Here is a 17,358-nt window from a genome sequence, read left to right as displayed (position 1 = left end):
CAAATCTTTATTATATGGGCAAGTTCTTGGAAAAGGTCATTTTCTCCCAACTTTCAGATTTTCTTGATATAAATCAGATCTTACACCCTTGTCAATGTGACAGGGCCACATCATGGGACTGAGACACTTCTTAGATCAGTCTCTGATTTTTTGTTACAAACTTTAGATAAGGGTGGGACGGTAATAGGTTTGTTTCTTGACGTAGCATCTGCATTTGACACTGTTTCCCATACCATCCTGCTTCAGAGGTTGGGACATATTGGGATATCTGGGACAGTTCTTTAGTGGTTTCATTCTTATTTTATTTCATTCTTATTTGGGTGCTGAGCTACTGGAATTCTTGTGTAAAACAACTTGTAAGTTGTCTGTAACCTCTGGTAAATAATTCCCCTGCAGTCCTCATCACTCAGGACTCTGTCTGCCAGGTGCAGCTGTAAGCCTTTCCCAGGGGTCCTCAGCAGGAAGAATCATTTCCTGCCACAGTCCCTCCTTTCCACGGCTCAGGTATTGCACCAGCCACAGCCAGGTGTCAAAGATATTGCTATTTAGTTGTATTTATTATTTTTGTAGATTTCATCGTTGTAAACATCTCTGTGCTGTAACATCACTCAGTACAGAGGAAGAAACAGAAATTTAAAACACTGAAGCTGGTGGAAAGGGTCCAGACGTGAGGAAGCATATAGAAAGATGAGGCTGATGATGAAGAAATGTTCCCCCTGAAGTTCAGTTTGAAATGTTGGCTTTTTCCTTGAGACTCTGTGTTCACTTCCGGTTATCAGGGAAGGATACACTTTAGCCAGTTCTGTTTGATTAATAACTGTGTACATACCATGGAGGCCAGAAACAAAGCTTTTAAGTATTCGTGTTTCTATCAAAGTTTTTGGATGAGCTTTTCAGCTTGCTGTGATGTCTTTCTTTCTGTGGTTTTTCAATAGGTATGGTGCTAGCAGTGGTCAGTCTGTCAATCTGAAAAGCATTTCTAATGCTAGAAACTAGATTATTTATAAATAGAATTCTTCAGACATCCCCATAACCAAATATAAATACAGCTATGGAAAATAAAGGCAGGGTTTTTGTTTTTTTTGGGCAAACGTTCTCTGTGACCCCTGCAAGGTTTTCTGAAATTCACTGTGAATTTCTGCTGTTTTTAACTAAAGCAGGAAGGTACAGGTACGACTTAAACCGCCTTAATTAGTTCCCCCCTCCCCTTCTAACCTGTTTCCATCAGGAATGATTCTCTACTCTTGGCTGGTTCTTACATGCCTTGAAACGTCTTGAGGGGGAATTTGTGCTAAGATTAGTAAATTGCCCCTGGTTTGTTTCAGAGAGGCACAAATCAATTTACTCCCCAGACTGTGGGCCCAGGCGTCTCCTGCAGGATCTGTACACAATGCATCCATTGAGTGTATGCTGCAGACGTGCCACCTAAATTCCTTAATAACACCCTACTGAGAAGTTAGTAAACATTATTTAACAAGTAAATATTAAGTATATGGGAGCCCTATTAATGTAGATGCAATACAGTGGCACGTATAGAAACGTAGTAACTGAGTCCTCGAGGGATGGGAAAGTGATCCAGGGCTGTCCATGGAGAAAGCTTAGACCATTCAAACACTATTCTCAATTCTAAAGTAGACGTAACTTACAGCTCACGAGTAAAAAATGCAAATGCTATCCCTTCTTTATATGTTATAATTGGAGCTTTAATTCTGTGTCTTTTAATTTTGCAGGATTGTTCATGTGAAACAGTGCTGTGTCCTTTAGTGCTTCAGGGGGGTACTTAATATGTGATGGCACATCCTCTGAGGTGCTTCTGTCTTAGGAGATGGTTGATGTGTCACTGCATGTCCTCCGGTGCTTCAGTAATAGGGAAGTGGTTAATGTGTGATTGCATGTCCTCTGGTGCTTCGGTCAGGGGGATATGACTGATGTGCAAAGATGGTTGATGTGTGATGGTATTTCCTTTAGTGTTTCTATCCTGGGGAGATGGTTGATGTATGATGGCACATCCTTTGATGCTTTGGTCATGGGGAGGGAGTTGATGTGCATGACGTGTTTCCTCGGTTCAGAGATGTTGATATGTGATGGCGCATCTCTGGTGCTTCTGTCTTGGGGAGATAATGGATGTGCAGCTGTATTTCTTCTAATGCAGAGATGGTTGATGTGTGGATGGCATGTCCTCTGTCCTGGGGAATGGTTGATGGATGACAGCACGTCCTCTATTTCTTCTTTCCTGGGGAATGGCTGATTTGTGATGGCATTGTCCTCTGGTGCTTCTATCCTGGGGAAGATGGGTTGATGAGTGACAGCACATCCTCTGGTTCTTCTATCCTGGGGAGATGGGTTGGATGAGTGACTGCACATCCTCTGGTGCTTCTGTCCTGGGGAGATGGTTGATGTGTGACTGCATGTTCTCTGATGCATAGGTCATGAGGCGAGGTGTTTCAGAATGACCCAGTCACTAAGAATGACATTTATTTATTGTATGTTTTATACTGCTTATTTATATAATAATAATTATAATGACGGCAGACTCAGGGCCAGTGGATATGGTACCCTAAAATAAAACAATAGACAATGCGTTATCACAACTGTCTATCAGCCCGATACAGAAAAAGATCGCGGGAAAACAGGCGCTCCGTGTTGAGCGCCTGCTCTCCCAATGCAGGCCCATCCACCTCTCCTGGGGCATGTGATCCTATATTTAAATGAGGGGTTGCGCTAAAAGAGGAGGCCAAGGGACGATTATGCACCCCTAGTGCCTCCTTGGCCCAGGAGAGGTGGCTGTCAGCGGATTCAGGAAACCGATGCTCAATTTTACGAGCATCGATTTTCTGAACCCGCTGACAGGAAAATGGACGCTGGTAAAATTGAGCATCCATTCTCCTAACCGGACCGGCCAGCACATTTTTTTTCTTTTCGTTTTTGGTTTTTTTTTTTAACCTTTTTGGTTCCTCCGACTTAATATTGCTAGGATATTAAGTGGGAGGGTATACAGAAAAACAGTATTTACTGCTTTTCTGTACACTTTTCCAGACTGCTCATAAATTAATGCCTGCCCTTGGGCCTACCTTGGGCAGGCGTTAATTTATGAGCGTAAAATGTACGGATTGACCGCACATTTTACTTACAGAATGCTGGGTGACTACCTAATAGCCTCATAAACATGCATTTGCATGTGATGAGCGCTATTAGTTTTCAGGGGATTTGGCCACACGTTTTCGAGGCGCTAAACCCCTTATAGTATAAGGGATAATAGACACCCCTTGAAAATACATGGCCAATCGCGTGTTGAACAGTGTGCACAGCTGAGCACACTTTACAGAATTGGCCCATAGATAAAACAATATAAATCAATCATAAATTCAGTAACCAATTAAAATAGAAAAGGACATAAAACAAAACAAAATAAAAAAAAAAGTCTGACTGCCAGGCCTTGTAGCAAATCTTAGGTAAATTCTATCCAGCCCTAAATGCCTCTTTATAACATATCACCTTTGCTGCATTTATAACCATAAAACCAAAAAAAGACATTCCAACAGGGTATTCCAGACCAGACTCTTTTTCCATATTATCTTTATCTCAGCTCGATGGGATCCTGAGTTTAGAAATAAATGTATTATTATCAGCACATCACTCCATTCCTGTGAAATAAAGTTAAAGGAGATTTGAAGCTTTACCTGCCCCCTTGGACTTCCAGCTCAGTTGGAACTGGCACCGAATAATCTTCGAGGTAGATGTTCAGCGCCATTGTCTGGCTAAGTGCGGACTTAGCTGGGGAAATGGCGGGAGTTGAAAATCCCCACTGACTGAGTTATCCTGTTAAGTAGTTAGCTGGATAACTCAGGGATTTTCTGGGGGTGTTTCTGAGCAGAGTTAGATAAATTATCCAGCAAACTCTGATATTCAGTCTGTCTGACTAAAAACTTGGTCATGCCAATAGAGCAGTTACTAAAGTTAGCCAGATAAATGTATCCGGCTATTATTAAATAACCTTGTATATTCAGTGGCGCAACTGCATGGCTGATTATCCTGCCAAAGTTAGCCGGATAAATTTATCTGGCTAACTTTACTCGCTGCCCAGCAGCTGAATATGGACCCCCTTCATATACACTGCCTGATGTATTTTCCCTTGGTTATTCTCCACTATCACACCAATAGTTCTAGGGCTGAGAATGGACCTGGCAAGTGTCAGTAATACTTAGCAACCAACAAGTGTGACTATTGTATGAGACTGGGACTTCCACCCCTCTGCCAGAGACTGTGTTCCTGTACTTACCTGGATCAGTCCAGATTCCTGGGTTTATTCATCCCTGCCAGCGGATGGAGACAGAGAAAGTTTCATTGACACTGCTTGATAAGCCCTGGTGCAACCTGCAGTTCCTCAGTATTTCTCTGTCAACAGCAGATGGTATCTGGTGCATAAACCTGCAATTTTCGGTTCTTTTTTCTTTTTCGGGTGAGCCTTCCTCCCAGGGGTCTGGATCCCGAGGGGACCCTTTCCCTGTTTGGTCGAGGTGGACGATCTGGAGGTCGTTGACCTTTTTGTAAGCTCGATCCTTCGTGATCTGTGGGGTGCAAATCTGGTGGTCCAGATCCCTCCCCTCCACGAGGCTGCCCAGGTGGCTTTCAGCTCCTTTTTTCTTTAAGGCCTCTTCCTCTCCTAGTTTCCTTTGGCTGAACTGAACTGGACAGATCTCTTCAGCCTTAGGAGAGGAACATCTGCTATTTTTCCAGCCGCAGGAAAGAGTACGGGGCCGAGGGGGTCGACGCTCTGGTGGTACTCTGGTCTCAGGGGATCCTGATTTGTTTTCCCTCCTTGTCCTCTAGTGGGCAAGGTCTTGCGTCAGATAAAAAAGCATCCGGGAGATGAGGTGCTGGTGGCCCCAGAGTGCTCGTGTCGTCTGTTGTTCGTAGATCTCGTCAATTTGGCTGATGATGGTCCACTACGCCTCAGTCACCTTCATTGTCTTCTCTGTCAGAGCCCCATATTTTCCGACCAAGCAGATCGCTTTTGTCTAGCGGCTTGGCTTTCGAGAGGCGATGCTTGAGACGGAAAGGATACCCGGAAGCGGTGATCACTACTCTTCTACAAGCTAGGCGGACATCTACTTCTCTGTTGTATGTTCGGGTGCGGAAGATCTTTGAGGCTTGATACATGTCTAAAGGGGTACAGGCATTACAATCCTCGTTGTCTCACATTTTCTTTCCTGCAAGAAAGGCTTAGGTAAAGGACTGGCCTTTAACTCTCTTAGGGTGCAGGGAGCAGCTTTATCTTGCTTACAAGGAAAAGTTGATACTCCTTATCTTCCCATGCCGTTGTGCTTAGGTTCCTTCAGGGAGTTAAGAACTTGTGCCCCCCGATGCGAAAGGTCTGTCCGTCCTGGAACCTTAATCTAGTTCCTTGAGTGCCGTGTGAAGCTCCATTTGAACCAATCCGTAAGGCAACCCTTAATGAGTTGATTCTCTAGGTCGTCTTCTTAATGGCCATCTGTTCCGCCAGGAGGATTTCTGATATGCAGGCTTTATCTTGCCGTGACCCTTTCCTTCAGATCTCGGATTCAGGTGTCTCATGGCGGATGGTTCCTTCTGTCGTTCCGAAAGTGGTCTCTGCCTTCAATGTCAATCAGTCTGTGGAACTTCCAGCTTTCCCAGAATTGGATGCCTCTATGGTGCATGCTGGAGAGCTTAAGCTATTGGATGTCGGCAGGGCTTTGCTGCGGTATCGCAAGGTTATTAATGACTTAGGAGGTCTGATCATCTTGTTGTTTTATGGAGTGGCTCAAAGAAGGGTACCCATGCCTCCAAGGCAACCATTCAAGGTGGCTTAAGGAGGCTATTGAGTCTGCTTATATTATCAAGTGTCAGGTTCCTGAGGGTTTGTGGGCCCACTTGACTTGGGCTCAGGCAGCTTCATGGGTGGAGGCTCAATTGGTTTCTCCACAGGAGATTGCAGATTGTCGACTTGGAAGTTGCTGCATACATTTGCAAAGCATTACCGGCTGGATGTAGGGGATCCGGGCTCCTAGTCATTTGGCAAAAGTGTCTTGCGAGCGGGACTCTCCAGGGCCCACCCTAAGTAGGGAGCTTTGGTACATCCCAAGAGTCTGGACTGATCCGGGTATGTACAGGGAAAAGAAAATTGGTTCTTACCTGCTAATTTTCATTCCTGTAGTACCACGAGTCAGTCCAGAACCCATCCAACTTTTGGAGGTGGAGAGTCCTCCGCTCCGCTGTAATCTTTTTTGGCATACAACTAGTTTTTTCCAGTTTTTTATCAAGTTTTGCACGTTGTTTTTTTGCTTGAGTACATATCAATACTGAGGAACTGTAGGTGGCACTAGGGCTTATAAAGCAGTGTCAGTGAAACTTTCTCTGTCTCCATCTGCTGGCAGGGGTGAATAAACCCAGGAGTCTGGACTGATCCGTGGTACTACAGGAACAAAAATTAGCAGGGAAGAACCAATTTTCCTATTGCTGTCATCACAGCAGCCCTAGCCCAGCTGACCCCCAAGGAGCAGAAGCTGTCCTCTGGAATCCAACCCAGATCTCCTGCTTGCCAACACACACACTACTGCCAGTGAGCCATCAGCTAGGTCCAGGAACATTGGCATGTGTCAGAAATGTCTTGTGAAAGAAGCAGCCTTCCAGAGAACAATGACTGATGTGTAAATGCAAGGAGGGAGATAAATAAACCTACTGCAAATTCCAGTGCCTCATGAACAGCTTACACACAAGGAAATGTTTCCAAGGACTTCTCACAATAAATAATCCATAGCATGCAGGACATGTTCCTGAATTTCTGATTGTACCCATGGTGAGTAGATCTCAGAACCGTAATGCACTGAGACATCAGAAGGAACCTGGGTGTTGGGTTAAGTATTGGTCAGAAGAGTGGCAAGGCCTGAAACGAACTAACAGCACTGATAGTGACAGCCAGCACAGTGGCAGAGTGTGGGACATGCCTGGAACAGATAGAGAAAGCCGTCTACTCGGGTAAACTCTCTATCTTAGTCCAGCTGAAAGTATGTGTAAGGTTCTGTAGCAAATTAAGGAGATACTCCCAGGGGCGTACTTTGGGTGGAATTGAAAAGTAAAGATCCATGTGTTTTCCATAATGATGTCACATGCACAAAAAGAGCATTGAAAACGTTAGCCAGTGGAGTTGCCAGGACATCCGCAGGTACAGCTTTCAAAAAGGAAATCCACACGCAGATCTTACACCCACAGACTGTGTACCGGGCCCCATACAGGGCACCTCTAGAAACAGGGTTGGATAAAGGATATGGTGAGGAGAGCAGGATTTGGTAGAAAACCAGAGGAAAAAAACTGGGTAAACTAGATGGGCCATGTGGTCTTTTTTTTTTTTTCTTTCTTTCTGCAGCATGGTCTTTTGTGTATGTCAGTGCAGGAGACCACTGTATAAGTCTGTGGGCCAGAGGGCCAACTGCATCATAGCATGTATGTGATGTAACTTGCAATTACAGCACCAATATGAACCAGCTGGACCAGTACTTATCTACTGTGTGTGAGGAGGGGGGGGGGAGGTTACTGGTGGTGACTTTGAGCTGCTGTAAGAGGAGGCATGAATAGGCAGTTTGGAATAAGCCACCCTGCTCAAGACATCTAGCTGGCAAGAGGAGAGAAAGAGGTGTTAAAATTGCAGTGAAGATATCTACTGACGGGTTGATACAGTAAGGCCGCGTTAGAAAGAGTGCGGCAGGGCCGGGCGCACCCTCGTTTGCCCCATGCACATTTCTGATCACATACCGCTCGATACTCTATTTAAATTGCTTGCAAATGCAAGCCGCGTCTGCGAAGCGTTAGGCCCGCGCAACCCATTTTACTGTATAGGCACTTAATACAGCGCCTATACAGTATCCTGGGTGCGCTGGTACCTGTCACTTCAAATGACATTTGAAATGACAGGCACCAGGAAGTGGATCCCAACTTTAACCCATGAAAACCTAAAAACCGAAAATCCCCTCCTCCCGAAGCGGCTCGACATGTGCCAACTTACCTTTTGTTGCTTTTCAGCCCCTTCCCTTCTCTGCCGCCTTCCGAAGGGGGCAGCCGGCGGCGAAAGCGGCTCGCAGCGGTCCCCCCCGCGCAGGTCCCGGTTCCCGGTTCTCCTGGCTCAGCAACAGCAGAACAATGGCCACAATTGTCCAGTCTGGCACAAGTTTCCATATCCATTCCCCCTTGTATTCACATTCTCCACCTGCAGCCACAGCTAGGGCTTCATCCACCCCAATTCTTCCTTCCTTCCTGGCTCGGCCAAATTGTGAAGCGGCTTGCAGCGTCCCCGTCCCCCCCCCCCACGCAGGTCCCGGTTCTCCTGGCTTGGCGTGAGGTGAGAGCCCACTGTTCTGTGCCCTCTCCGGCACAAGCGGAGTGAAGCGTTCTTTCATTGGCCGGAGCGCCCGTCGATTGGGCGCTCCAGCCAATGAAAGCACATAGACGGGCGCGCGTGACGTCACGGCGTGCGTCACGCGCGCCCCGTCTATGTGCTTTCATTGGCTGGAGCACCCAAATCGACGGGCGCTCAGGCCAACAAAAGAACGCTCCGCTCTGCTCGTGCCGGAGAAGGCACAGAACAGTGGGCTCTCACCTCACGCCGAGCCAGGAGAACCGGGACCTGCGCGGGGGAGGACGCTGCAAGCCGCTTCACAATTTGGCCGAGCCAGGAAGGAAGGAAGGATTGGGATGGATGGAGCCCTAGCTGTGGCTGCAGGTGGAGAATGTGAATACAAGGGGGAATGGATAAGGAAACTTGTGCCAGACTGGACAAATTGCTTTAATTGGTGGCCATTGTATGCTGTTTCTGTTGCCGAGCCAGGAGAACCGGGACCTGCGCGGGGGGGACCGCTGCGAGCCGCTTTCGCCGCCGGCTGCCCCCTCCGGAGGGCGGCTGAAAAGCAACAAAAGGTAAGAAAAAAACAAAAAGTAATGTCGAGTCGCTTCGGGAGGAGGGGATTTTAGGTTTTTAAAGGTTTCCTTTTGGGGGAAAGTTTGCCGTCTATCATTACCCCTGCCTCTAACGCAGGGGTAAGAGTAGGCGGTAAGTTAGCAGGTTAAACGCGGGGCAAAATGGCAGGGTAAAATAGCGATAGTCGGGGCGCGCGTTACTGTATGGGAGGGAATAGCTAATTCGATCGTTTACATCTAATATACATGCCGCGTGCGGAAGGGGTTACCTGGTGATTTAAAGAGGCGGTAAGAATGGGTTAAAGGGGATAGTGTATCGCGGGTTGGACTAAAGCGGCCGAAAAGTGAGTAGAAAGCGGGTTAGGAGCAGGGTAACCGCGGCCCCACTTTACTGTATCGAGCTGCTAGTTAGATAATTCTTTCTATCCCTAAAGGTAGGAATGCATGGTGGTAATCTACATAGAGTGGCAGTTACTACTCTTAACAGAAGGCATGGGGTAACGTGCACGGTGCGGCAGTTACTACCCTTAACAAAAGCATGGGGGTAATCTGCATGGAGCGGCAGTTATTACCCTTAACAGAAGCATAGGGTTACTTGCATGGAGCAGCAGTTACTATCCTTAACAGAAACATGGGGATAACCTTCACAGAGCAGCATTTAACAGAAACATGGGGATGACCTGAATAGAGCAGCAGTTACTGCCCTTAACAAAAGGCATGGGGGTAACCTGCACGGATCAGCATTATCTACCCTTAACAAAATCATGGGGGTAACCTGCATGAATCGGCAGATGCTACCATAAGCAAATTTTTGGGCACACTGGATGGACCATTTTATCTTTATCTGCCGTCATTACTTTGTTGTGGAAGAGGTATTTTTATACTCCTTGTCTCCATTCATTGCTCATCCTTTCGCCCTCTCTGTCCATCAATGTAAAAACCATTTAGGGCAGTTAGGTTTCAGATTTCTGAGATCCAGAGTGAGTGGGTAAACTTTATCTGGTTATCTTAAGGCACATTTTCAGCTGAGTCTTACCAGTTACATTTTCTCTGGATGAAAATTCTCCTGAATTTGCCAGTTAGATTTTGACAGTAATTTGTGTGGCTGGGGCAGCCACTGAGTCATAAGCCTGCCCCAGGAACGCCCTTAGAGCTGCCCCTTTTTTTGTCAGGCTAAATTCCCTAACTGGTGAATTTAGGGTGTTAAATTAAGCTGGTCAGTGGGGGAAAATGTTTAAAAGCAGAGGTTTAATTGTCTGACTCTTGTAGTTAGGTGATAAAATGTTATGAAAATTGATCCTTTTGTGTCTTCTTGTCGGAAAGTGTCAAATCTCGCCTTCCTTTTTAGTTAAAATCTGAGGACTTTGCTATGATGAAGCAGCTGATGCCTCTTCTGGAACAGATATCCAGTTCGCACCCAGACCCGGTCATCCAGGAGCTTGCTTCTGATCTGTGCATCACCATTGCCACTCACGGAGCTATCCCAGCAGGGACCCTAGGCAGGGGGGATACTTGGAGCCACTCAAGAAAACAGGAAATAAATGGATGTGTGACAGGGATGCAAATGACCTCTTGGCATAGAGGCAGACCTGCTGGCCATGAGGAGAAACTGGTCAGTGCTAGCACGGAGCAGCCACAGAGCGAAAAGAGAGCAGTCAACCCAAGCAGCAGCACGAAAAAGAAATCAGTCCCAAAAGAGGATCCTCTGTACAGCTCTGGGCCAGGCAATTTGTGCAGAGGGCAGCAACCATGCATACATGAGCTGCAGGGAGGAGCTGACTTCAGCTTACACTTCCAAAGAGCTTCTGGAGGTCCTTGAATCCGCCTATGATCCTTCAGTCCCTCTGCGGTGCTTCCGCCCTAAGAACTATTGCTAGCCTGATAGAGCAGCGAGACTGTCATTGCCCTGAGACTCCCAGGAAAAGGTGCTGAAGGTAAGGAGAATGTGGCATGCTGGCAGTTTTGTATGGTTATGAGGTTTATTGGCAGTTTTGTGTGTATGTTAGGGTTAGGAGAATGTGGCATGTTGGCAGTTTTGTGTGTTACGGTAAGGAGAATGTGGCATGCTGGCAGCTTTGTGTGTTAGGGTAAGGAGAATGTGGCGTGTTGGCAGCTTTGTGTGTTAGGGTAAGGAGAATGTGGCGTGTTGGCAGCTTTGTGTGTTGGGATAAGAAGAATGTGGCTTGTTGGCAATTTTCTGTGTGTGTATGTTAGGGTAAGGAGAACATGGCGTGTTGGCAGTTTTCTCTATCTGCCTTTCCTCCTGTTTCTTCTTTCCAGTTTTCTGAAACTGTGCATAGTCCATCACCCGGCTCTGAGAGTTTTGTGCTGATTGACTGAAGCTGTGACAAGTGCTTTTTCCATTGATAAGCAGGCATGAATTAGCTGTAACGTGGATGATGTCATCCAATTGCACCAAACGGACCTCTCTTTCATAACTAGTAGAGCTTTTACTCTAGTTAGTATGCATGGAGATTCCCGCTCAGGTGTTGCTCCATGTGCTCCCTCACTAGCATCGAAATGCATATCTTCTCTCTATTTTTTTTCTTAAAAAAAAATTTAAAACTTTCCTAGCGTGTAGCAGATGGACTCCTGATAGCAGTTGGACGGATCAGATTTCAATCTGTCTCCATAGCAATTCGTGACTCTATGCATGCTAGCACAGCATTAGAGTAATTTACCAAAGAAAACCAAAACAAGAAGAAATTTTACCTCTATAGACGAACCCCCGCACTCCTGCGGTGACACCTCTTTGGGTCCCCTCCCCCAGTTGAGAATTCCCGAGGTGATTTCCGCGATCCCTCGGATAAGCCTCGGTCCGGTCGGCCGACCCTCGGCGTGGAAATAGCCCCCCGACATCGGGTGAGGCTCAGAGGCAGCGGGTGCAAACTTTGAGCGCGGCGGTGAAGGTATTTCCCTTTATCCCCCGCAGCCGAGACCACCCCGGAACGAGACCACTGAAGCACCGAGACAAGGTAAGGTAGAAATCTATTAAAATCTCCGGTCTCCTAAGCTCGAGGAGTCCACACAGGTCGCCAGCCGGCACCAAGTGCCTCCAGGTTGATCTGCCCTAGCAGAGCTAGACCTGGTCAGATCCGAGGGTCCTCCCATGTTGGGAGACCCTTCGAGGTGGTCGCCATATTGCTTCCGCGTGGTCGCAGTCACCATCTTGACCTGATCGCCGCCCTGTCCGCCACCCCGAACCGTGAGCACAGAGGCGAGCCGTGCGCACAACATCGCGCGCCCAAGTACCGTGCGTAGAAGCGACGCACATAGCCACACACTTACAGTGCCGGGCGCATAACTTCGATCTGTGCGCACAACAGCGCACACATCTTTCTGAGCGCGTACCAATCCTACATGCACAACTTCGACGGACCGGAGCACATAACTAAGCCACCCGGGCCCTGAATTTTACGTGCACAAGCCATGGCACCACCGGAGAAGAAGCTCAAGGCTCGAGCTGCACAGCATGAGGAGGCTACGGCCCTGTGTATACAGTGCGAGTAGACCCTGGGGGATCTAGCCCCATGGCCCTCCCCAGCCGGTACCGGGTTCCAGCTTCTCGAACAGTACGCTGGTCCTAGTGTTCCCCAGTGGGAGCCTCCCTCAACGGGGCTACCCAGAGACACAGCGCCTCTTAATTTAGACCCAGCATCTATCTCCTGGGTGGAATTCTTCAAAGGCCTGCATACCTTCGTCCACATGCAGCCGGGGCCTCCAATAATACGGCCACAACCTCCGCCAGAGGACCACAACATCCCGGGACCCTCTATGCCCAGAGAAGTGATTCCACCACCCAGAAGCTCCACCTTCGGGGACACGGACAACTCAGATGAGGATTCAGAACCCCTGGAGGAAGGGAAACTCCCCCCCAGGGACCGAGCCCCACCGAACCATGAGACGCTTCTTCACCAAGGACGAGCTTCCAGACCTGGTCACACACAGCTTGAAAGGGCTCGCTATCTTGGGCACAAGTGCCTCGGGGGAACCTAAGACGAATCCCCTCCTAGAGGGACTCCGTCAGACCTCCCATCATTCCCTACTTTTACAAGCCGGCCAGCAACTAATTGACCTGGAATGGGAAGCCCCGGAGACTACGTTCAAAGGGGGGCGTGCTCTGGCAACCATGTACCCTCTGGATCCAGCTGCCAAAGATCTCCTGGCATGTCCGAAAGTGGATGCTATGGTCTGTGCAGTCTCGAAGCGCACTACTATCCCAGTTGAGGGAGGAGCAGCACTCAAGGATGCTCAAGACAGACGTCTGGAATCCATCCTCAATCAGCCTTTTGACGTCTCTGCTATGGCTCTACAGATCACGGCCTGCTGTGCCGTGGTGACACGCACCTGCTTATCACAGACCAGGAACAACACTCCCGGGGAAGCCCTGGAACCAGCAGTATCATTCCTCACGGATGCTGCTTCTGATCTGGTGTGTACTGCAGCTAGAGGAGTGTCATCAGCCGCGGCAGCCAGAAGATAACTCTGGTTCCGAAGCTGGTCGGCCGACACATCGTCCAAAACGAGACTCACAAGGATGCCCTTCAAGGGAACCCTCCTGTTCAGAAGCGAACTAGAGAAGCTAGCCAACCAATGGGGCGAATCCCCACTGCTGCGGCTACCGGAGGACAGGAATAAGAGAAACCAGCGACACTTCCCCCGAACTTCCAGGGGCAGAGGATCACAGTGCTTCAACCCATACAGAAGCACATATTAAGCGGCTTGCCCTGCAGGAGCCAGTCCTTTCGGAACAAGCACAACAAAAGGGGAGCCGGCCCAGGCCCCAGCCGCACCCCACAATGAAAATCAGCCGACCCGTCCAATGGAAGAAGCCATAGGGGGCAGACTTGCCCTATTCTACCAAAGATGGGTCGAGATAACTTCGGACAAGTGGGCCCTAGCCATCATTCGAGAGGGATATTACCTGGATTTCCACCACCTCCCTCCGGACAAGTTTGTGGAATCCCCCTGCCACGACCCTTCCAAGAGGATGGCAGTGGAAGCTACACTGACCAGATTACTAGCCTTAGAGGCTATAATACCGGTGCCCGCACAACAAATAAATATGGGACATTATTTCATCTATTTTATCGTTCCCAAGAAAGAAGGAACGTTTCAGCCCATCCTGGATCTCAAGTTGGTCAACCACCACCTGATGATTCCTCGCTTCTGCATGGAAACCCTACGCTCCATAATAAGGGCGATACAACCGGGAGAGTTCCTTACATCCCTGGATCTGTCGGAAGCCTACCTACACATTCCGGTCCATCAAGAGTATCAGCGTTTTCTACGCTTCTCGATCCTGGACTGCCACTACCAGTTCCGGGCACTACCATTCGGGTTAGCCACAGCACCCTGGACGTTCACCAAAATCATGGTGGTAGTGGCAGCAACACTGAGGAAGGAAGGAATCCTCGTACACCCTTATCTAGACGATTGGCTGATCAGGGCGAAATCCCCAGAGGAAAGTCGCCAGGCGACCAACAGAGTCAAAATTCTACTAGAGAGCCTCGGGTGGGTGGTCAACACAAACAAGAACTGACCGCAGCCCTCCCAAACTCTAGAATACTTGGGAGTTCGGTTCAACACCAAACAAGACAAGGTCATCCTGACACCGACAAGGAGATCGAAACTGATGACCCAGTTGCGAACCCTGTTGAGCAAGCTTCGTCCCACGGCATGGGACTACCTCCAAGTCCTCGGCCTCATGGCATCCACACTGGAAGTAGTGCCATGGGCAAGAGCTCACATGAGACCCCTACAGCGCTCACTACTATCACGATGGAATCCACTATCCCAGAACTACACCGTTCGTCTTCAGCTCCCGGACAAAGTTCGGATCCAACTACGATGGTGGCTACAAGAAGGCCATCTGAGCCAGGGAGTGAGGCTATCCTCACCAACCTGGATCCTGCTCACCAAGGATACCAGCCTACGAGGATGGGGAGCACACTGCCAGGAGCCAACCACCCAAGGGCAATGGAACAAAGAAGAGTCTGGATGGAACATCAATCGCCTAGAAGCCCGGGCAGTCAGACTAGCCTGCCTACGGTTTGGTCACAGACTCCGAGACAAATCAGAGTTATGTCTGACAACGCCACAACAATGGCCTACATCAACCGTCAGGGAGGAACCAGAAGCCAACAGGTGTCTCTGGAAATAGACCCTCTAATGTCATGAGTGGAAGCGAACCTTCAAGAGATCTCGGCCGTCCACTTCGCCGGGAAAGACGTCGCTGCGGAGTACCTTAGCAGAGAAAGTCTAGACCCAGGAGAATGGACACTGTCGACCACAGCATTCCAATTGATAGTAAAACTTTGGGGAACACCAACCATGGACCTCCTGGCAAACCGATCTAAAGCCCAAGTGCCCGGCTTCTTCAGCCGCAGATGGGAACCTCAGTCCCAGGGAATCGATGCCCTGGTACAGACCTGGCCACAGGAAACTCTATTATACGCCTTCCCACCGAGGCCCCTATTGGGCGCAATCATCCACAAGATAGAACACTACAAGGGACCAGCACTTCTAGTGGCCCCGGATTGGCCAAGACGACTGTGATACGCAGACATGCGAAGGCTGCAAGGCTGCTGACAGGGAGCCTCCTCCTGCTACCGCCACACAAGGACCTGCTTCAACAAGGGCCAATCCTCTACGAGGATCCAGCTCGATTCTCTCTTACAGCCTGGCCATTGAGAGGACTCGCCTGAGGAAGAGCGGATACTCGGGGGCAGTAATTGACACCCTGCTCCGAGCACTCAAGTTCTCCACATCCCTAACATACATAAGGATTTGGAGAGTATTCGAAGCCTGGTGTGAGGACCGCGGCATCATTCCATGCTCAGTCAAAATTCCTGCGATTTTGGAATTCCTGCAGAACGGCCTACAGAAGGAATTGTCTCTCAAATCCATCAAGGTACAGGTGGCCGCATTGTCATGCTACAGAACCAAGAGTGAGGGCAGCAGCCTAGTCTCTCACCCGGATGTCTCCCGCTTTCTGAAAGGAGTCAAGCAGATCCGACCACCCCTAAAGTGGCTGGTGCCTCTATGGAACCTCATCCTGGTCCTAGATTTCTTAGCAGGAGCCTCCTTCAGACCTCTTCGCGGCCTGTCTCTCCGACTATTAACATTGAAAACAGCCTTCCTGATGGCAGTCTGTTTGGCCCATCGTATCTCCGAGCTACAAGCACTGTCCTGCCGGGAGCCGTTCCTCAGACTCACTCCAGGAACCATCGAGTTACTCACGGTCCCGTCCTTCCTCCCCAAAGTAGTTTCTCACTTCCATCTCAACCAAACCATCTCGCTACCATCACCAGATGAGCATAAGAATTTGGAAGAGTCTCGCAGTCTACGCCACCTCAACTTCGGCAGACTTCTAAGCCGATACCTGGAAAGGTCGGAATCCGTACGAAAGACGGATCATCTATTCGTCCTTCACAGTGGGAAGAAGCAAGGGGAAACGGCCTTGCAAGCAACTATAGCCCGCTGAATCAAAGAAGTTATCAAGGCAGCCTACAAAGAAGCAGGCAAGCCGCCGCCTTTACAAGTCAAGGCCCATTCCACTAGAGCCCAGGCAGTGTCCTGGGTGGAAACCAAGATGCTGTCACCCGCCGAGATCTCTCAGGCAGCAACATGGACATCCATCCACACCTTCTCCAGGTTCTACCGCCTGGATGTTCAGGCTCGAGAGGACACAGCATTTGTAAGAGCAATACTAAGTGGGCCACGGGCAGCCTCCCACCCGGTTCAGGAGTAGCTTTTATACATGCCATTGGTCCTGAGTCCATCTGCTACATGCTAGGAAATGGAGAAATTACTTACCTGATAATTTCGTTTTCTTTAGTGTAGACAGATGGACTCAGCATCCCACCCACGGCTGCCGTCATTCATGGAATCCTCGGGTGACATCCCCGAGTGCGAGTCATTCACGGGTAAGCCATGCTTTCCTCCAATTAGGACACCCATCCTACCGGGTATCAACATTTCTCGGTTGAGGGCACTGGCGGTCTCCAGCTATAACCAATTCAACCAGTTCAAATTAATCAAGTTAACCAAGTTATCAAGTTAATCAAGTTATCCAAGTTATTCAGTCATGCATATATCCACAATTGCTTTTCGAGGAGAATACTGAAGAGCTGCACGTCCTGCAGGGCTATATGTACTAGGACTGACATCAGATTGAAATCTGATCCGTCTCCAACTGCTATCAGGACTACACTATACCCATTGGTCCTGAGTCCATCTGTCTACACTAAGGAAAACGAAATTATCAGGTAAGTAATTTCTCCATTTTTCTGTAAAGTTTCCTCATTGCCCTTAAGCAGCACTGTTCAGTACTATCAGTACTACTTTTAAAAAAAAAAAAAATGTTTCCTTTGGAAAGCCACAGTAAATGAATAAAAAAGATTGTGTTTGTGGCAGGAAAATGTCCAT

At 48.7% G+C, this 17,358-nt stretch overlaps 1 protein-coding gene across 1 annotated transcript in view; it reads left to right on the top strand.

The window, feature by feature from the left end:
- TANGO6 (transport and golgi organization 6 homolog) overlaps nucleotides 1–17,358 on the top strand; it is a 308,257-nt gene that overhangs the window by 139,320 nt on the left and 151,579 nt on the right. The window contains 3 exon segments of the mRNA XM_029610664.1: nucleotides 10,277–10,704; nucleotides 10,706–10,778; nucleotides 10,780–10,855. Coding sequence (XP_029466524.1) covers nucleotides 10,277–10,704; nucleotides 10,706–10,778; nucleotides 10,780–10,855 — 577 coding nt within the window.

The sequence above is a fragment of the Rhinatrema bivittatum genome, chromosome 7 (genome assembly GCF_901001135.1).
Source record: "Rhinatrema bivittatum chromosome 7, aRhiBiv1.1, whole genome shotgun sequence".
Lineage (NCBI taxonomy): Eukaryota > Metazoa > Chordata > Amphibia > Gymnophiona > Rhinatrematidae > Rhinatrema > Rhinatrema bivittatum.
The sequence above is the reverse complement of the archived record's forward strand: the minus strand, read 5'-3'. Positions and strand labels throughout refer to the sequence as shown.